The sequence below is a fragment of the Centruroides vittatus genome, unplaced genomic scaffold (assembly GCF_030686945.1).
Source record: "Centruroides vittatus isolate TY-2023 unplaced genomic scaffold, ASM3068694v2 contig_452, whole genome shotgun sequence".
Taxonomy (NCBI): Eukaryota; Metazoa; Arthropoda; class Arachnida; order Scorpiones; family Buthidae; genus Centruroides; species Centruroides vittatus.
The window spans coordinates 874,331-896,760 of NW_027122248.1; the positions used below are offsets into that span (position 1 = coordinate 874,331).

The 22,430-nt window shown below is 28.7% G+C and overlaps 1 protein-coding gene across 4 annotated transcripts in view; it reads left to right on the top strand.

Annotated features, from left to right (window-relative positions):
* The first annotated feature begins 8,503 nt into the window (after positions 1 to 8,503).
* LOC136977189 (voltage-dependent T-type calcium channel subunit alpha-1G-like) overlaps positions 8,504 to 22,430 on the top strand; it is a 52,213-nt gene continuing 38,286 nt past the window's right edge. For all 4 annotated transcript variants that reach the window (XM_067272641.1, XM_067272640.1, XM_067272643.1 and 1 more), the window contains exon 1: positions 8,504 to 8,985. In XM_067272641.1, coding sequence (XP_067128742.1) covers positions 8,819 to 8,985 — 167 coding nt within the window. In that variant the 5' untranslated portion in view covers positions 8,504 to 8,818. The remainder of the gene's footprint in view (positions 8,986 to 22,430) is intronic.

The following is a 22,430-nucleotide window of genomic DNA, read 5'->3' on the forward strand; positions in this document are numbered from 1 at the left end:
TTAATAAAAATCGAAAAATTATGTTATTTGCTTAATAATATACCATATACACACGTGGACTTCGTACTCATATAGAGCAAACTCGCGCCATCTGATGGTTGAAATAAAAACTAATTTAAGCATTATTAATTAATTAAAAATTAAAACGTTATATTAAAATATAGCGAATTTTTGCTTTATATTAAGCTTAAAATTATTTTAATTTAATGTTTATTAATTTAAAATTTTTTAATTGCTTAAAATATTTTTACAAATAAAACACGATAAAGACCGAATCAATAAAAAGGCAATTTGGCATTAAAAAAAATTTTTTTTCGATTTATTTTAAATGAAAAATTATTTTTAAAATATCAAGATATTTCTACCGGAAATGACGTGTATCGATGAAAAATAACATAGAAGATGTTTTGAATAGTATAATATACTTTTAAAAATATATTCAAAACGTTTTTAACGTATATTATAAAGAAGGAATAATATTTCTTGATATTCCTTTTCATTCGTACGGAAATTTGATGGCAATTACGTCATTTGAGGGAACAAATCTAATTGTATCATTATGTAATGATAGATGAGGATCACTCCATTCATTCCCCATTCAGCCAAATGCACGCTACGAAGAATTTAATGTTGGTTTTTTTTTTATTTCCTTAGAAATTTATCGATTAATAAAAGTAGAAAACAACGTCATACTTAACAAGGCTATTAGCCTCATCATATTCATCTCTCAATTAATTGCCAGATTATATGTAAACACGCATTTTTCCTTTTATGTATTCTCTTTAAGTATTATTAAACAAGGGAAAAATGCATAGATTTCTTCCAAACATTTTTGAAAATCCGAAAATAAGTTTTCTTTAGGGAAAAAAAAAAGGGACAATAATACGATAATTTGATTATTTATCGGCAGATGGCACGGTATTACAACGTATTGTTTATGTTCTGTTTTTTTAATAATGATTCGTATATTTTTACTTTGTGAAATCTTATAAAAAATTATAAGATCGTACATTATTTAAAAATTAAGTTAAATTACTATACAGGTACACTTAAACGTAAATAAATAAAATTAAAATTTTAAAAGTAATTACAGCAAAATATAAATTTAAAAAATTAATATTTATAAATAATATATTTATAATTTAAACAATGTATAGATATATAACTATTTTTACTCATACAATAAACAATTTTATGTGACGTCTGGCAATGTAATACATTATCAAGAAGCTCTAGAGAAGGTAGAAGGTCTGCATAAAACACGTATTATTTTAATAAAATTTATGATAAATCCCAGAACAAGTTTATGTATTACTTTCTTTGTTTAATATGCTTTATTTTAGACCATAAGACACAGCTTGGTTTCGTTTATTTACGGATAATTGAGGCTCTGATTTAACGCTAGACACGAAGTATTTCGTATTAAATCGCTTCACTTGGAAAAATAATTTCTTCTCGAAATATTCATAAGCAAATACCTTAAATGCATAAATGAAAACAGTTTTATTTTAAAATTATAACGATTTTAATCAAAATTACGAGAATTAATACCCGAAATCGAACACCGACTTTAAAAAGTAGAAAAAACAGAAATGACGCAATAAAAACAAATAAATTTTGTAGTAGAAAATGATTCATTTTATGTAGATAAATCACTAGAAAACTGGTTTATATTCGTTTAAAAAATAAAAATAAGAAAAAGGAAAAAATCATCAAAACTTTTTAACCTATTTAAAAATCTAATTTTAATTAAATGAGTTTGTTTTGTTTCTATAATTATGTAAGTAATTATATACACTAATTATAGAAATGACTCTTTCTATATAAATTCAGTTTTTTTAAATTAAATCATAAAGCTTAAATTCTAAAATAACAATAAAATTACTTTTTAATCTCTTCTCCTTTTTAACTTTAAATTGCTGTAAAATATTGATAATAATTTTTTAAAAATAAATTTTGTTAAGAATTTTTTTATTATTTTTATTTTATTTTATTTTTTCTTTTAGAGAAAGTTTTATTGTTTTGTTTTATTAATTAAAACTTTATTTCAGTCTTTAACGAGTTAATTAAGTTTTTATTTTTAAGTAAAATAATAATTTTGTACATTATTTAACCTAAATATTATTTATTTATTTATTAAATAGTTATTTAATCATATTATTATCGAGATTTTAATGGCGTTATAAGTGAATTAATTTAACTTAAATATAATAATTTAAATTGAAAAACTAATAAATGTTTTTTTATAAAGTTAATTTAATTTATTTTATTTTATTTTTTAATTTATCTTGTGGATTTAAACGCATATATATATGAAAACTGTCCATCAAAGTGAATCATAGCATCTACTTGATAAGCTTCACACGTTCCTCCAGTCATCCTTCATAAGTCTTACATGAACATGTGACTGAAAATTTTCAATTGTAAAAACATCTTCAGCCAGCAGAAACGTGTAAAAAATCCGAAAAAATTATTAATGTTTACAGTCGATGCAATAATAATTTTTACATAAAACATGTTTTATCGAAATCTGTTCAACTTCTCTGTAGAAATGTTTAAACCGGCTTTTTTCAACCTTTCACTTGTGATCAAACCTCTGACAGATGAAGACGAATGATGCAATACGCGGGCAGATCTTTCAAGGTTATTTCAGAAACCTCACCATGCCACTCTATTATGATATTTCTACTAAATCTTTCGGATTTATCCCTCAAAAACGAAATTTTATTTTAAATGGATAAAGTCTGGTATTCTCACACTTGGATGAATACGTGGCATAAATCCAACTTTTTTTCCCACCCCGATCCTTTACCAATTTTTAAAATTATTTTGAGAGAAGACACGTGTTTGTCTATCGTTCTGAGAATTTTCACGGTGTTTAATTCGGTAAGAAGATACGAGCTTCCACTTTTCCTAGTGTATATCTGTCGCTGAATGTCTTGGATAATTAAATGAGAAGAAAAATTGAAGCAGAAGTAAAGCACTTCTTCTTCTCATCTAATTTCATTAGAATTAACCTGTAATGCGTTTAATTCTAACTGTTATAATCAAAGAACGGGATGTTTCTATTTAGGTGTTATGTGCGATTTTTCGATTAAGTTTAGAAAAATTACTAAATAAAAACTTTTTATTTAAAACGAAAATTAAAAATTAACAACAAATGTTCTGACGTTTTTCAAAGCAAAATGTCATCCGCCATTTAATTCTGTTTCGGAGAATCGTCAGCTGTTACTTCTGACATCATTTCTTTAGTAATTGTGTCTGTGATGGGTGGAGAAAGACGAAGCTCGCTGTGACTAATATTCTCTGACAGAATTGCTTATATTTCTTTTACAAGCGATCTTCTGTCGAGGAACGATGAACAGTTAACTATTTTTGGATCTAAAAGATCGTTTCCGAACCACGCATCTCTTCTTCAACGAAAATAAAAAATAGAAATAAAAAAACGACACCCCACTCTCAAAACATCTTATTATACATTTGCACAACATTAATTTTTCTTTTATAAATAAATTGTGGCAATGCATCATTCCTTGCTTTGACTTCGTAATCGCCGTTTCGATCAAAATTAATCATAGAAGCATGCGGCGCTGAAAGACAATTGATGTAATATCTGGTGTTTTACTAAAACCGAATTTGTTAAGAACCTTCTGTGGATAAAGAAATGTCAGTTAAGGTGATAAAAATACCATATCACGAGTCAATGCGGATAATAACCTCTTTACATTATTTGAAGAGAGAATCCGCCCTTTATTGTCTGACAAAATGGTTTTTGGCAGAGGATCAAATGTTCTCAATTGTTTGGGTTCATCCGATGTAGGCTACTGATGCAGTAACAATAAAGGAGTTTGTATATACTATGAGCAATTTCCTACGTTAATTTGAGAACTTTAGAAAAAACAATCTGCAAAATGTATTTATGTGAATAAAAATATCTTTTGTTATTGGAGATGAAAGCCAAATAAAGACATATTTGCAAGCTACGATGTTTCATTATCAAAATTAAATTTTATTTTGAAACTGTTTCGGTCAGGAAAATATATTTATTTTAAATTACACAAAATGGTTAGTTTCGCATGATTACTGAAATAACTTTGTTTAAAAATGAATCATATTATAATTTATTTTACAAGTGAAATTTCCAAGATGACCTACGAGGATCTTAATGAAATTTCTAGTAAATAATCGACTGGAAAAAAAAAACAACAATTTCTGGCAAAAATCTAACGGTGCTTATTGGATATTCGATTTCTTATTTTGGTTACACGCTCCCGAAATTAAAAATAAACTTTACTCACCAGAGGTCTAAGTGTCGCGTGATTACTATTGGCTACATTAAGTCAGCTGACGATTATTTTTTAAATAATATCATTAATCACATTACTTTATTAGCCAATCACGATAAGCCAATATCGTTTATGACCATCGGACTCCTAGCGAGTAAAATTGGCTTCTCGTCATACGATAATTTAATAGCTATCAGAAGGACGTTAAATTAAAAAATATATATTAATATATTGAAAATTGAGTGAATTAATACGTTCTTTTTACAAAATAATAAATTAATAAGCAAATTATCTAGTTAACTTCTACAAATTTCTTTGTTAATGATAGAGAAAACTTATACTAGAAAAACAAAACTGATTATTTAACTAGATTGTAATTCTAATTAAAGAAAAAGAATTTGTGAACTATTTTCTATTTTTATTTACTTTTTAAAAAAGTAACTAGTGTTTAATTTAATTAGTAAACATTTAAATATAAATTTTATTTTATTTTACGTACTATATTTAATTTTGTTAAATGAGCACGATTAATCGATTAAATATATATATATATATGTATTATTTTTTCCTTATGAAAACTGAATCGATTATACGATAATTAAATAACTTTTTGTTACTTCAAAAATACAAAAGAAATAAATATCATCTGTATTTTTCCCATTCTTAAAATGAAGTGATTTAACTCGAATCTGCGAACCAACATCTGTTTAGGAAATAAATTGATTCCGAATATAATTTAACATACAAAAATCTTTCAGGTTTTAGCTTCCATCGTGAAAACGATCCCGAACCTTTCTTCTTTTCTTTTTTTCCTTTATTTTTCATTTATTTTCTCACGTTCGGATTATGTTTTACATCTGTTAAGAAAAATTGATTTTTCTCGCCGAAAACAATGCCAAAAAATACGAATTTTATACAGCGTAGGATCGGATATGTAATATCATATTATAATTTAGTTTAAACTTTAAGGTTTAAATCCCGAATCAAATCGGCTTTTATTAAAGTTGTAAGATGAATACTCATTATTAGAAGTGAAGCGGTGTTGCATTAAATTTTGTATCATTGTTCAGCGAGTTTAAATTAGATCCGCAGACTTCTAATATAGCGTCGATTCTTTTGTATTACAAGCCGTATAAGTCGATTGTTTTGGAGAAGAGTAGATAAACCACGTATCTGTTTGTCTTTATCAAAACACAAATTGACATTTCGTGTGGTAAACTACTTTGCTGAGAAACGTCTACTTGTCACGTCAAACTCGGTTGCCTTTTTTTTTTCTGATAAATGTTGATCTAGTTACTTACTGACACCGGCGACTTTCAAAACGCCATTTCCACGTCTTGTGACGTCAGACGGATCCATCCCTATAGTGACGTCATGCCATTAAGTAAAGTATACGCTCGTATATATATCCTATAAGAGCCAAATGTTAATTATACGATGAAAAATGAAGCTACTGACGTTACTAATGAAAAAGTATGAAGTTTTTGACAGTTAATAAACGATTACGATTACTTGCGCTACGGAATTTAAAAAAAATGTATATATATATATAAATTCTTGTGATTTGAATATTATTAACTTTAATTTAAATTTTTAAAAAAATAATGTAATTTATATTATTTATTTTCTGGATTTTTTTATATTTTCGTGATTTGTATAAGTAAAATTGCATGAATATCATTTTAATGACGTTTGCTTCTGCAGTTTTGTTTAGTAAAGATATAAAGAAAATTATCATTACAATTTAATAAATTCAATCATGAATTTTTATGGTTGAATTTTATTAAATATTTATTTGTAGCATTATTTTCTTTGTAGTGTATACCGATACATTAATATTCATTTGATATTTATTTGAAAATATCTTATTATTTTTACTAACATTAATTTATATTTTTGTATTAATATGATATTTCTTAATGACTTCACTAGCATAACACTATTATATATATATATATATGGTGTTTCTTTATATCTTAATTATACAGAATTCATTTTCGGGTTGTAATTTGGAGAAATGCTATTTAAAATAAGTGAGAATTTCACTTTAAAAGAGTTAATTCCAATTCCGTTTGGGGGAGAGTTTTAACCTTTATGTAGACGTGTATTGAAGGAAAGAATGATTACTTCTGCTTCAACCGGAAAAAACAACTCTTTCTAAATTTAAACATTTTAGTAGCTTTAGTTAAAATTACAAAATACATTTCCATTTTTAACAGCCTAAAAATAAGGTTATAAATTTAAAAATTATTTCTTTTTTTTTTTAAAATAACACATTTAAAAATTTTCTATACAATGTTTTAAAGATTAACGCTCGTTTCACACGATTCGATAAAGCTGTAAAGCTTAATAGAACAGAATGAAAATTTTAAAGAGGCATGTAACAGAAATTAATGAAATATAACTATTTTTAAGAATATTTTTTTGGAACAATTCCAGCTTTTTCTGCGTGGTTCAACAATGCCAGTTTAAAATACCGTAGATAAACTGATTAGAGATGCAACATATAGCCGTTTTGTAGATATCCCGTCCAAAATTTGTAATTAGTGAAGAACATAAACTGTGAGGTCATCTCGCATCCGGTAACTCTCATTCCCGACACTATTTATGTCTCTCTTTCAGCCAAGAACTGGATTCTTGCCTTATCTTACGAATTAACTACGCAACTATGTTTTCTACAGAAATTTACATAACTTATTACAGGATGGGGGGCCTACGTATACAGGATATAAAATTCTTAGAAAGTTAATAAACGTTTTTCAAAAGTATTATTTGGAGTAAAAAATATAAGTAGTCTTTTATGGTATCATTTCTCTTTCTCATCCCCAATTGGAGTGTCGAAGCCAATTATCGGTTGTAACCAATTACTCGGATACCATGGTAACCTGACATATTTAGTAACAGAAGAAGAAATATCTAGTTGGATCTAGAAAGTAGAATGATGGAAGTGTTTTTTCTCTTACGTTTTATTTATAGCAACAGGTTGTCCTTTTGTGCCATTGATCCGATCACCCAAGCCTCACAAAAGAGAATTGTATTGGATCAGAATGGCATCCGTCACACGTTGTCTTTGCTTAAACATTCTGCTGTTTAATAATTATACGATATATACATGTTATTATTGAGAAAATAACATGCATATTTTTAGCCCGTAAAGAAGATTATATCCCTTCAATACATAGAGTAAATGAAATATTGATTTAAAATTCTTTACAGGTAGAATTTCTTTCTTTCGTCGAAATCGATAACAGAAATTAAAATTTTTTAGTAAATTTTAATAGATAATTATCTTTTAACTGTAAGGAAAAAAAATAATAAAGGTTAAAATGTCGCTCAACCTTTAAATCTAAGCTCGCTGATTAATTAAAGATGTAAAAAAAATTGCTTAACGTAGCTGCTACTATGCATAACAATGGTGTTTTTTGGCTCCTTCCCAACAATAATTCGGACTACTGACATAATTTCTCCATTATAATTAACCAGTAACCGTCTTTTAATGATAACCAATACGTAGAGAATGTCACGAATAAGTAAAAATGGTTTCACCTTGCTTCATTTTAATCTCGCGTAAAGATTAAAAGAAGAAGATCTACTTAATTGTAAATTCAAGTAAACTGTAATCTTAATTTCGTGTACAGAAATTACATTCGTATTTAATAATAATAATAATATATCGTTACTGTTATGCAGCATTTTTCTGTATTCGATCATACGTTTGGCTTCCTTTAATCCATAAAATTGATTTTCAATGTCAAAAAACGACAAAATGTTGGGCCTATTAGCGTAAAAAAATAAATATTAATGATGCCCTTACTACAAAAGATAGTGTTTTATTTAGATAAGTTATCTGTAAGTCTCGACTGGATGGGAATTAAGCAACCTACTCAAATTGATCCGCAGACATTGAGGTAATCATAATAGAGTAAGTGTGGAAGTGGTTAGGATGAGTGATGAGTTATAAGGGTGGAGCCCTTTAGCTGTCTTGGCACAAGACAACTGGCGGAATAAAAACAAAGACTAAGTGATGTCGTTGACTCGTCCCTAAAAATTTCATATAACAACGAAATGAGTTAAAACTACATTAAACTTAATTATATTAATCGAACGACATAATTTGCCATTTGGAAAAATTTATTATAAATTCTAAATGCTAGCGCTGACGTCACAGTAAGGAGAGAGCTGATTGGACGGTTTAAAAATATAAAAATCGGCAGAACGTAACTTAAGTGGAATATGCCAAAGCAACATTAGTTAGTAAAGTTAGGTGGAGAGTTGGGAAGATTTTAAAATCACGGAATGTTGCCATTAGACTGTTTTTTCCATGTAATTTCCAATTAGAGGAGCGTCGAAGGTGCGCCACCTGGTATCGGGTGAGGTAGTGGGAACGCGACACACACACATCGCAACGTGTCTAGCCGTATGAGCTGGAGCGTGAAGCATAGTCATGGCGATATCTACGTGACAGTTAGTGTGAACTGTTCCAAACAACACAAGGATGTGAGTTGGGTGCAGTTCGCCGATAGATCTGCGGGATGACAGATACAGATAGTGTTGCTAACAGCCAACGTTGTAGTCACGAGGACAGCTGCTGCAGTTCAGATGAATATTTGGCATATCCCGGTTTTGTACCCGTTTCGCTATATTGTTTAGATCAACACACTAGACCGAGAAGTTGGTGTTTAAAGCTTATAACAAATCCATATCCTTTTTTCCCCTTCCCTCGCCTGTAAGGTGTGTACTTCTCCTCAGCGCAGTCGTGTTTAACGTGAAAGGTAAGTTTTGTCCTTTTTTTCACGTGTTTCGCTAAATCTGGCACTAAGTTTTAGTGCAAATATGCGGAAAACTGATAAGAAGCCAGGAATTAGTAAGGTTTCCAAAAGGATTACACCGTCTGGCGAATTCAGGAGGATTATAATAATAACATAACATCTAAAAATCTATTTTGTGTACGAATTTTTGGAATTATCGAAGATCTTTTTTTTAATTCTAATGACTTTGTAAAGTTTTACACTCCGAAGTGATTAAGAGTTTGTTGGTTTTATGATGGTTTAATAAACGTTTCTTTTCTTCTTTTGGAGTGTAAGTTAAAATTCGCCATGTAAAATGAGCCAAGTCGCGATCTATCAATAGACAGTTATCAGACCCTCCCCCACAAAGATTCTGAGAAGGAATCTTGTTTATGCTATGAGTGTTCTCGCTCACAAATTTCTGCGAAGCATGATGAGTTTTGCAGCTGTCCGAATGATTTGTCAGATATAGTATATGCGGAAACATCGAGAAAACTATCCGACAGTAATCCATAACGTTTACAATGAAGTCATCTTTGTCGACAGTCGTGGAAATTAGCCAAAGATTGACATTATTTCATTGTTATTCAACACCTGCCTGAAGTATATTTGAAAAAGTCTATAAACTTCCGAGGGTGGGTTTTTTTTTTGCAGGAAAAAAATGAAAACACTTATATTAAATATATGAAAACACTCATTTAAAAAATTTTAACATGCAGCAAGCTACGCGGTTAATGAAGGACGTGTGTTGAGAAACGTGATCATCGTTAAGTTTTCTTAACTAGGGATGCAGGAATGCTATTTTTCATAATTCATACAAGAAAATATTTTGTCTAAAAAATGAATCGAGTTATTTAAATAAAATTTTTGATATATATATATATTTAGATTAAGTGAAAAAGTTTTATCGAAAAGTAAGGTTTGTTTTGTTGAGATTAAAACTATAAATACAGAAATGGATATTAGATTCTTGTTGTTTTGACAATTCGGAAATATGGAAGGAATAAATCCTAAGTACAAGATAATCCGGATTAAAAGAATCTTCCTTTCGTCTTCCAGAATGGGATAGATATATCAACAGGCTGTGTATCGATCAAATTCGAAAGTTGGTTCCTGTGCGGTTATTACTTTCCTTTGTTTACCGCTGATATACATTTTGTAAAAAAAAAAAAAATATATTCAAATTATTCATATTTCTATATTCTTTACGGTAAAATATAATTGTTTCCTTTATGTTCTTTTTGCCGTTATAAAAGCAAATAACAAAGATTTTTAATATTTTACACAATAAGATTCCTGTCTTTTTGAAAAGATTAATAAATTCATTTATTTAAACTTTCTTGGAAATAAATCATTTCATATTAAAACTCTAAATGATTGAATATTCGTATTTAAAAATATTTGAACGTTTTTAAACAGAAACGTGAACGTACAGGTATGTTTAAATATTTTACAGAAAATCGAATTACTATATATATAACTTAAATAATATAACATTGAATTTGACGTTAGCTAAAGGTGCAGAAACTTTGATATTTTAGATGTATACCTTGAAGGATGACCCTTTTGGTTTTAATATCGTTTAAATGGCAATAACATATGCTCGCTCACAATATATATATATATCTTAACAATGCACACAATAGAGCTATCGATAGATACAGCCAGGGGCAATGTAGTGACATTCAACACGCGATCTCTTGCTTCGACGATAGTCCACGTCAGCTTTGTCCAACTCTGCCTGTAGAATGATGTGACCTTTATAACCTCTTTCAGTTGAGATTGATGCTCGATCAACCAGAAACGTAATAAATGTAACTTAAATCATTTAGATTTATTTTAATAATTAAAGCGAAACTAGTGTAGTTTTAGAAGCGTATTAAGGAGCAACACCCATTCTTCTGAAATCACATTCGAATGTATGATTAAAATTCCAAACACGTTCTGTGACATACTAGACAATGCGGCTTAACATACGCCCTTAGTACGTATGCAATGATTAAAAGCCTCGTACGAATATGCCCCAGCTTAAATTATTAAACATTTTTTTTCGAAGTTTCGTGCTAAAACAATATTTCTTCTCCCTGTTTGGTAGGATAAATAACGTGTAACGAATATAGGAAAACTTTAATTGTTATTTAAGCAGCGGGTTTTGACATGTGACAACCCCCAGCTGGCTAGCTAAGTCTTGTTTACACAACTGCTCGCTACTATCAACTCGCCAAGCAAATTAGGACCGGGTTTATCTTAATGGAAACGATATCTAGAGAACTGCTGTACTGTAATGTTAGAGTGGGAGCAATAGAGTTCTTTAGTGATGCGTCACCTTTTGAAGAATGGAAGTCGCCATATTAACGAGAGAAAAACCGTGGAGTAGAGACGGGGAAATTTGCCTTTTTTTCTCCCAAATTTCCCTATAAGATACATAAATCTATATTTATTGAATCGAAAAGTTGCCTAATTCGTTAATAAAAGAAATTTACTTTCGAAAAGGCTTTTAAAACTAATTTTACCTCGGGATATTTTTATTACTCATCTTAACATAAACAATGTAGTTTGTATTAAGAAACTAGAATAAAATTTCACGATCCACGGTAATTATGTAAAGAGGAGTTCTTCTACTTCAAGGTTAAGCAACCTATATATTCGATGATATGTATTTTGACACTTATCGATGTTAATATGTTTTCCCTGCTTATTTTTTGTAGATATTTTATTTATTTTAATTGGGAAATAGTTTGGAAAATCGATAACGATTCAATCTAACTCGAGTTAATCTGATCAATTCGTAGAAAACTCGAACTTTCTTCATACTTAACTGACTCCATTCCTTCGCGTTATCTGGATGATTTCGGAGATTTTTATTAATTAATTCTCGTCTTCAGAGATAGCTCTGTAATCCCCATCGCTTCTTTTTCCTATAATTTTGCAATTTGGAAAGAAATTACTATCTATAAAGTTAGAAAAAGAATGCCATTTTCTAACCTCATCAAGTAGCCTAGTAGGATTTAAGTCACCACCTTAAGAGAACAATGGAATCTTCTTGATCCCGACAGAAGTGACGTCACGCATCCCTAGATGAACTGTCGAAGTCATCCATACTCAAGTTACACGCGATGTCATGCTGAGAATGAGATTGCTTAGCATTCGTACTTAGCACCCACCAACCGAGACTTGGCTATAAATCTATATCGATTGAAAGAAGTTTCTTTTGAGTGCAAATTGTTGACTTAGCTGCCCTCCTAACTTCTACATATTATTATTACTATTTTTTTTCGTTTTATAAGAGTTTAAAAAGAAGAGAAAACCGAAGAATTTTTAAATTGAAAATTTATTACTACTAAAGTATAATGTGAACAAAAGATTCCTCGAAATCGTCTTAAAAGAATTTTAAAAATTCTCTTTCAACTTATCTGAGGCTGACAGACAGATTGACATCTATTGAAGTAAAGGAAATTTAGAAAGGAACTCTCAAATGCAGAATCCGACTCTAGAATTTGTTGACATCTGTATATTTAATATGTCATATTTCTGTGTTATTTATTTATTTATTTATAAACTTTCTAATATTATTTATTATAACCGTAAATTAATAATAAGGAAAATTTTAATATCATTGCTGGAAAATTTTTGATTAAAACTCTTAGAAATAAAAGACAAACGATCTAATTGGCTGTTATCTGTGACGTATTTACGAGGTCTGGCTTCTATTGCATGCCATAGCTCAACCTAAGACGACGTCCTTGTCCAGAATTGAATGAAATACTGGTTCGCCCCGTTTCTGCTTGATTAATGATGTCGGATGATGAAAGACGAGACGTAAAGTTTGTCAAATTTAGACATTTTCTTTAGATTGAAAAGTCGATCACAATAGATAGTTGGACATTGATCATTCTACTATCTAGACGTAAAGTATAATAAGGGTGGAACATCAGGTGGGCTACCTGTGAAGCAACGTATAAGGCTCCTTCCAACACGATTTATTCTTTTTTTTGGGGGGGAGGGGGGAAATTTTACTCGGCGGTAAAATTTCTCCAGCAAACACTCAAATAATAATCCAATCCATCGTATAGAAACTTACATCATTCTAGAACTGATAGAGAAATTACGTAACAATAAGTTGTCAATTTACGTCGGACATCTTTTCATTTCTACAATAATTCGTAAATTTAAAATTGGATATATTTTTTATTTATAGAATTTTTCTCTATCAAACGAATGTATTTTGAAGTATTGTCTGAGCTTTAAAATTCGAAGATTTTTTTTTTTTTTTTTATTATAATTTGATTTAAAACATTCTCGAACGTTTCCGGATGCTAAAGTTACAGTTTTAAACGGGGTACTCCTGCCAAAACTTGAGAGATAAATTCGAATTATTTTTTAAAGTTTTGGCAAGTTTATTGAATAAAGTATATGAAAACTTTTTATATGGCTTGTATTTAATTTACTCTATTTTTAACATATAAAAACGCTCTAGTTTAGATGTAATTAATGTTTTCTTCCTATGATATATTTTGATAATGTTACTCTGACTTTTAGACGCCATTTTCTGTTAAGAATAAAGTATTTTTGTAATATCACTCTCACGTAAAATGTCTCCATGTTTACTTAAATCTCAACATTTGTAACTTCTCCTTTACAGCGTAACGTCGATACAACGGACTATATTTAGTTACGGTTCGTCTATTTTTCTACAAAACAAAAAAAAAAAATCTATGGTAATTTCTATAGGAAGCTTTTAAAAGAAATTTATTCGAGTTTTCTTTGTAAAGAACCCCGCTGTTTATTAATGTAGGTAAGAGTTGCAGACTTACATCGAAACAGCCACTAATATTTAAAGAAAATATTTTATCAAGTTTATCCAATTTGTAAGGAAATTAATTTTGTTTAAGTCTCTCTTTTTTATTATTATGACACATACGTTCTTATATAGTTTTTCTGGTTGGAAAGAAAGGTAATATCCTTTGTTTTGTTACGCTTCTGTATTGATTAGTAGGCGTTGCCGTAAAATATCAAAATTTAAGAAGTAATATCATCAATCTAAAATGACCAAATCGTTTGATCTTTTTTGTTATCAAACTAATGAAAAATTTAAAATTAAATCACCCTGTTTTATGCAATTCAAGAAGGAAGTTAAAATTAAATTTTATGGTGAATAATCTTATTGTCATTAACAATCCTATAAAAATTATGGGACAACTTACATGATTTATCGAGTTTGCGTGTATATAATACCAACAACATATGAGAAAAGTAGGTTAGGGCGATTTTTTGGGAATTTTTTTTCCTTTTATTATTGTACTTTTTGAGAAAACACAATGTCTCTTTTAATAAAACTCAACTCAGTTCTTCAATCACATAGAAAACTAACGTTTTCAAGCGCGAATTCTCTTTACGTGAAGTTATAAATTTCAGATAATCATCGATAGAAGAGTGTCATGTATATTTTAGATGTTTCAAATGGATTATGGACGAAAAAAAAAAAATATATATATATATATATATATAAATTTTGTAAAAGAACGTGAAAGATTACTTTACGGTGCGTGCAAGAATAGAAGCTTTTGTACCTTCAGAAATTTTTACTACGGCTCAAACCACTTCCTAAGGCAAAATGTTTGACTAGCCTTTTCTAGCTTAGGTATTATTCAATAGATTTCCCGGATGAACCACTACTTCGTTAAGTCTTTATAGCTTTGTCGAAGGCGGAAGGTACCTGGATGAATTTTGAGGGAAACAGACTAAAGTCTTATCTCTTGCAATATGCTTTGTCCACTTTGACACTTCCACGATAGTCGTGGGTGGATTGGCATTTAATTTTAAAAGCGTAACTATCTTCTAATGGAACTTTAATGTTTTTTGGGGGGGTGACTAGTTTCGAATCTTAACTTACAATAAAATGCTTTGCTTATCTAATGACGAGTCGTGTGTTTGGTGTTTGCATGATGAGAAAGAAAATAATTTTCTTTTATTTGGTTTATATTTTATTTATTAACGGTGATATTTAGTTTTCGCTAGTGTCGGGTGGTATTCTTTTGCATTATTTGCCATTGGTTATTTGTCTGATGCGCTCCCTTTCTGTGTGTTTTATGGGTTGAATTTAAGCTAGAAGGTCGTATAAAACACAATATTTTATATCGTGTAGGACTAAAAATAAACTCTAGTAGAACGTATTGTAGACGTTGTTTGATATTAAATTATAAAATATTAAATTTTTTTTTAACGTAATTGGTGTTTAACAGAATTTTAAATCGGGAAAATTCGATAAAAAGTAGAACATTTTAACTAATTTTCAATACTATAAACGTTTTTGTACTAAAATTAACGTTTTGTACAAGGTATTTACTTTTAAGATAAGTTATATCACACAATATTACATTACTGTACTAAATGGAAATTTATATTCATTTTATCTTCTTTTTTTCCTCCAATTTCGAGTTCTCAAGTTTCAAAAGTTTTTTCAGCAAACCACTTTAATAAAAAAAAAAACTCGATAGAAGCCATAATAGCATTGGCATTGGTATAAATTTCCTTAACGATCGAAAACTGTACTGATTGAATCTAAAAATGTAATATAAACCGATCATAAAAGCTTATCATAAATTTCGATTGCTTTATCTTACAAATCAGTTGGATACATTTTGGCTTTTTAACCAAATTTTGATTAATCATATCTTGTTTATCGTGTTGGATTTTACCCGTTTAAAGTCCTAAATAGGGAAGAAAACGTGACGTAGGATTTAAAGCATCTGTTTTCATTTATGAGTGTCTTTTTGAATGAAAGAGAAATTCAGGAATGAGAAACTATTGTTGGACAGATTTCTCGACACCTTTTTCCAATCCTCGATCAATTTTCTCCTAATCCTCTCCTGTGCTGGACCCGACAAGGCTCATGAATCAATATATTGACCTGCCTGCTTACCTGAACAGGTACACGTCGCCATCGAAGCGTCGAGTAACATTTTGCTGATTGTTTAACGTTAATGACCCCATCGCCAGTCAAAAAATCCTTAAAGAGATAATAATAATAATAATAATAATCGGTAATATTAATCGTAACGATAATAAAGTAGCCAGATAAGTATCTATAACGTCCAGGTCTGTCTTCTTATCTTAATGGATGAACTTACTTACTTTATCAATAGCCGTTCTTACAGGTTAAAATAAAAATTTCTATCGAAATAATTTATTCCGCTGGCTCGTAGATTAAACAAATTTACTTTCATTTTTAAGTTAAAAAAATTAAATAAATAAATAAATAATTAATTAAACTTTAATATTAAAATTTCTGGTTAATTATTCAAGTCGGTTTGGGAGAAGATTCTCTCAGGGCTGTAAGGTAAAACCTCGTGTGCAACGCGAAGGAGTGCCATCCTGTTCATGACAGGGAGTCGCAGGTAGTAGCAGATATGTTGGTTGCCATGGTTACATTTTCATACCTGTCTAAAGCGTCGTGCCTGAAAATCATAAAACGTTTCTGTTTTTACAATTCCTGACAAATTCTGCCTATCCGGAATAAAATCTTTCTTTTAGTCATTGCCTAAACTAATGTTAGACCGTCCTTCCAACACTTCGTTAGTGCCTTTAGAATATTAGCATAATAAAAATAATAATAAAAAAAAGTATCCGAATTTAAATTTTTGATTGTAAAAATACTGTTAGACAAATACACGTTTTCTCCTTTAATTTATAAAAATTTAATTAAAAAAAAGTTGTTTCTTTTCTTTCTGAAAATAAAAAAAAAGAAAAAATTGTAATGTTTAGTACCGTTTTAGATAGAAAATGTACGGAGGGTGAGATAAAAAAAAAAAAGCAGATATCATCGCTAGATAATTTAAATTATTTTATTTTCTAGTATCAGTCCATTAGTTTTCATGCCTTGGCATTTTAGTAGAATCGTCAGAGATTAATGAAGGTGAATAATGTTGTAATTTTATTAAAACACATTAAAAAAAAACCTTTATAATTAGGTGTATTTTTATTAAAGAACTGTTAATTTACTAAACAGGAATAATTGTAAATTAAATGTAATTCAATCCCCTAAATTAATTTTGGCTTAAGTTTAAGATTTTGAATCATATATATATATATTTTTCCAGTCATTGTCATTCAATTTCGGGATAATAACACGTTAAACCTGTATTTAAATTTAATAACTAGTATTAATTTCACGTTTTCAGATAATGACATCATTATCTATGATTTTCTATAAATTTTACATGCCTCTAACAATCATTAACTAACAAAATTCATAATGTTTAAGCATATTACAAATAGGTTTACTTAAATTTCCTTTTAATTAATATTTAAAATTATTATTATATATGAATTACAGAAAGAAAATATAATAAAATTTGAAACAATTAAATTTTGTATGAGAAATTAGACGTAAACAATTCAAGTCTTACCAATGAAAAACCGAAGTTTTATATAGTTAGGTCAATGATGATTTGAATTATAAAGTGTAGTTATAATTTTGACTTTAAATTATAATTTGAAACTATAGCCATAAAGAGATTAAACGAGGAAGTTTAGATTGTAGAAATTTTAATGGAAATAATGCTGCGAAGTTGAAGATAGCTGGAGAACATCATGTTCTTGGATAGTAGTGATACCTTGGTAGAGAAGGATTTATGGTTGCAATAAATAAAAATTATACGTAGCACATTTTAATGAACATAATGGCTAGTTAACGATACACACAAAGATTTCCTTAAAGTAAAAGAGAAACATTTTACAACGTGTTATAAATTTTCTTCTTTATAAAAATTAAGCAGAATGTTTCAGTCGATTACAAAACGAAAACGTAATCAAGCGTGCAAAATCATTCATAAAATATTAACCACCGAAAGGACAACATATCCATAAATTATTAGAATATCCTACAAAATTCATCAACAGAACGTACTATAAAAATGCCCTTTGGTATTAACTTAACATGTATAAAAAATAATAATTTATCGTAATAGGCTAGATGTAATTCTTGCAGTTGATGACACCAACGATTTACACTCGAGAATTTATCAAGTTCGTAAGGCTATTCGTAGAAATAAAAATACAGTAGAGGAAATATGAGTGTGTTATAATGTCAATAATCCTTATTGCTACTGGTTTTATCTCCAGAACACTATACCAGTCTACAAACATTAGACATATTGGAAGAACACATTCAGCCAGTTACAAAAGCAAAGACGTATCCAAGGTTTTCCTGAACTTCTCAAATTCTCGTATATCAAAAAGTACGTATAAAATACGAAAAGAAGCAAATAATTTACATATTAATATACGAAAATGTCTGTACGAAAAAGTAAATTAAACAATTGAATACGGCTTAAAATAGCGCATTATCTCTGAAAGCACACAATAATTCATTTATCTTGAAGTATTCGAAAGTTTATTCGCATTATATCTAAATCAATTATATTTAAATTTTGTCAGAATAACTGTGATAATAAATACAAAATGACAGCATAATAATGTAAAAATTGCTTATGATGCTAATATATAATACGTTAATCACAACATAAAAACTTCTTTTTATGTTAATATTCTTTTCATCTTCGTATTGATTTTTATTGCTACATTTAATATAACAAAAAAAATCATTCATCTAAAGCATTACTAGTATTTTGAACAGCTTACGAAGCTGTAAAGTCCAGTAAAGATTTCGAGAATAAGAATTTTTCTGCAGTATTTGCGCGAAGAAAGGAAGTATTTTTATAGAACTTTCTATTTAAAAAATTTATCTTGGCATTTTTTAAGTTAAAAACTAAGAAAAGAAAACAAATTATATACTGTTATCACTGTAAATAACTTGGTCGTTTACTATTCATTTACATTTTTATGTCTAAGGTTGATCTATTTCGGTAAGATAAATCTTTTAAACTGTATGTTGCTGCACTTCGACTATAGAAATCTCCTCATCTTAGATAAAAATAACCTAGTGATTCTTTAGATGGGGTTATCTGGTATGAAAATTTGTGAGGCCACAAAAATACTCCAGATTCTCTTCTTTACATTGTAACTTCTGTCGGTAGAATGAAACACAAAGAGAGAAAATTAAAGAATTTCTTCTTCATCTGGCAGTATTTAATCTACGTTGCATCCGATGTCAATAAGAATCATCAATAAGGAAGCCTTACAATTAGGAATAGCTATAAGCTACGGAATACAGCTTCTAAATCAATCTAACAGCGCATCGTGACATGTCATGTTGACAGGAGAGGATTTCCTGTCCTGGACAAAGCAGGAAATCTCAAACAAAACCCAAAGATCTGGCCTCTCTCTCTCTCCTTATATATCACACACGTTAAAGTCGTATGGTTGCTTTAATTAACGATAGATGAGCATCAGAAATATTTTAATTAAGAATAACATCCTATCGTATCATTTCCAAAACTAAATTATAGTAGAAGATGAATCAAAACGAAATAATTTAATTAATTCATTACCTCTATACAAGAAATTACTCGTATATCGAACGTATTTTTCATATTACATTCAATGCTTGTTTACATTATTATTATTATTATTTATATAAAAAGTATTAAAAAAAATGATGATGAATTGTAAATTCCGTATTTTTATTGGTAAATTACTTTTTAAATGCACCGTGACCTAAATTTAAATTTAAAAAAAGGGGATGAATAAACGGCCTTGTCCTCTATAATTTCCTTCGTTTTTTATGCAGCTTGTTTTACTCCGGTTATAAAAGAAAGAATGGAAAATTTCTTATTAATAATTAATGAAATGAAGAAGTGAAGCAGTTCTCGCCATTTTAATAAATGTATTAAATTCTAACGTTATATATATCAAAATTTATTTTATTCTTTTAATAACTAAACTGATATATTCTTATATAAATTACAAACGACTAAATATTCATATACTGTATATATTCGTAATTAAGAAAATTCAAATATAATTTCCTATAAGAACGTTTTTAATTATATATATAAGAGATTAATTACTTTTCTTAATTTTAAATTTTAATAAAGGTTTTTTTTCCTCCCCCATTTCGAAATACTTTTTCCCTCTTCTCAAACGATGTTAAAGAATTATATAATCAGTTAAAGGTTCACACAGGTTAGTATCGCACGTTATACTTTATCTATTAAAGATAAAAGCGTATAAATAATATATTTGTTAGATTTTATTAGCATTTTTTATTGAAATAGACAATGCTTCTAAACAATAAATTCAACACTGTTAGATTTAATTGAATTTATTAACAATACCTGGCCTATGTGCAGGATTTTTTTAAAGGGTGGGGTTTTAAAATAAAACATTCTTTTTCTATAATATTTTTTGTAGTTTATTAATTTTTACAATACGGGTATATAGAGGACACATAATACAGTAGACTAAGAAGGAATATACAGAATATAATCTGCATTGCTAAATGGAAGGGTTAAACCCCGAAAATCTCTAGAATTTAAGGGAAATTTGTGGGTTTTTTTGGTGAATTCACCACGTGTTATTGTTATTATGAATAAAATTTTCAAATTATACAGGAGGAAAAAATCAAAGATTTGTAACGAAACGAATAATGAACGAAGCCAAAGCAAAAGCATTGGTTTCGTTGTGCAAAATGCAAAAGCAAAGATAAGCTTATCTTTACTATGAAATATTTGAATTAGTAATCTTTCTAGCGACCTGTTTACGTAAGAACTGATTAAAATATCGCCTAAATGCATTTGATTAATTGTTTAATACATTTCGTTTCTCTACAATTAAAGATGAAAGGCCGAATAGTAAAATCTAGGTTTTAAGCAGGAACCAAAATATAAATTACTTTTGAATAGATTTAAATTTAGAAAAACAAAACTAATAAACAATTAATCAAGTGCATGTAGACGATATTTTAATCAATTCTTACATAAACAGATGGCGAGAAGATAGTAAAGATTGCTAATTCAAACACTTTATAGCGATGATAAGCTTGTCTTTATTATAAAACCAAACAAACTTTATAAATAAAATTATAACAATTAATAATGTAGACAATCTCTTTATGAAACTGCGACAAAATTAATTTTTAACAAATTAAATTAGCATTTATTATTATTATTATTTACATAATGTGCTTTTCTATTAATACGTTTTCTCGTAGTTTTATAAGATATATTGTATGCATTGTTCATCTTTCTTTATTCAAAACTCGAACTTTATTACATCTGTTGCGACGTTGTATATTATATTATCCCACACTGATATTATTTCTTTATTTATTTATCAGATGAAATTATATAGATACGAATATAATCAATTCTACACGCTGATGTTATATTTTTACTTATATTTATCCATAAATAACCTGAACATCATTAAAGTAGAGAAAATTAAATGTATTATTAGGAAAAATCTATTTGTATAATTTTAAAAATAAATTATTCAAGGTTTATTCGTTTGTAATTTCAATTACGCTTCTTTTTTTCAAATTTTAATCAATATAACTTATATATATATATATATTATTATTCTTCCTGTGCTAATTTATTTGCTCTTTAATTGTCTTTCAGTTAAGTCTGTTACTTAAATCTAATTGTTTTCATTAATTAACGAGTTGCATTTAACTCAAAGTTGACAAGAGAAAATATTTTCTCGATTGTTTACTGAGAAATAAGCCTTTTAAAAATCCACTTTCTAAGAGAATTAAGTCATGAAATCCACGTTGAAATATTCTGTTTCGTAGCACTTATTAAAAAAAAAATGGATTTATAATGACAATAGACTGTAATCAGATCCATCGATGAGTAAATTTTTATATGCACTCGTAAATGAAGGAACTACTCATTGACCTTAAAACTCCACGAAATTTAACTTGGACTTTCTGCATGGCTAATTTCAGACTATTGCCATTTTCATTGCAAATCAGCCTTTTTTTACATACTGTACGTATATATGTGCTACTTTAAGTTATAAGTTTTATGGAGAAAATCGATGCTTGGTGTTTAGCCAGTTCAATTGTTAATAATCACTCCCTTTTTTCTTGCAATTGGAGACAATTTGTAATACAAAAGAAGCAAATATTACTTAAAATTCAAATCTTAAAATAAGCAATCGGCGAGAGTTTTATTTATTGTTTCTCCCTCGAGTGCAGAATTACCAATATGTTCGAGTTATGAAAGAAAATGGGAGAGTATTTGAAATTATTATAGCGAGAATTTAAAGGAATTCTTTTTTAAAATATAAATTTTACTCGTAGGTCGAGACGAAATAAGATATATTTCTGATAAGTTTGGTGAGTTGTTTAGCAAGGAAAGCTCTTGTTTTTAACGTCAAATTAAACAGAAATATCGGCCATTGTAAAGAAACGGTTGGTTGTCTGTGCGAATTGAGTGGTATTGAACTGTGA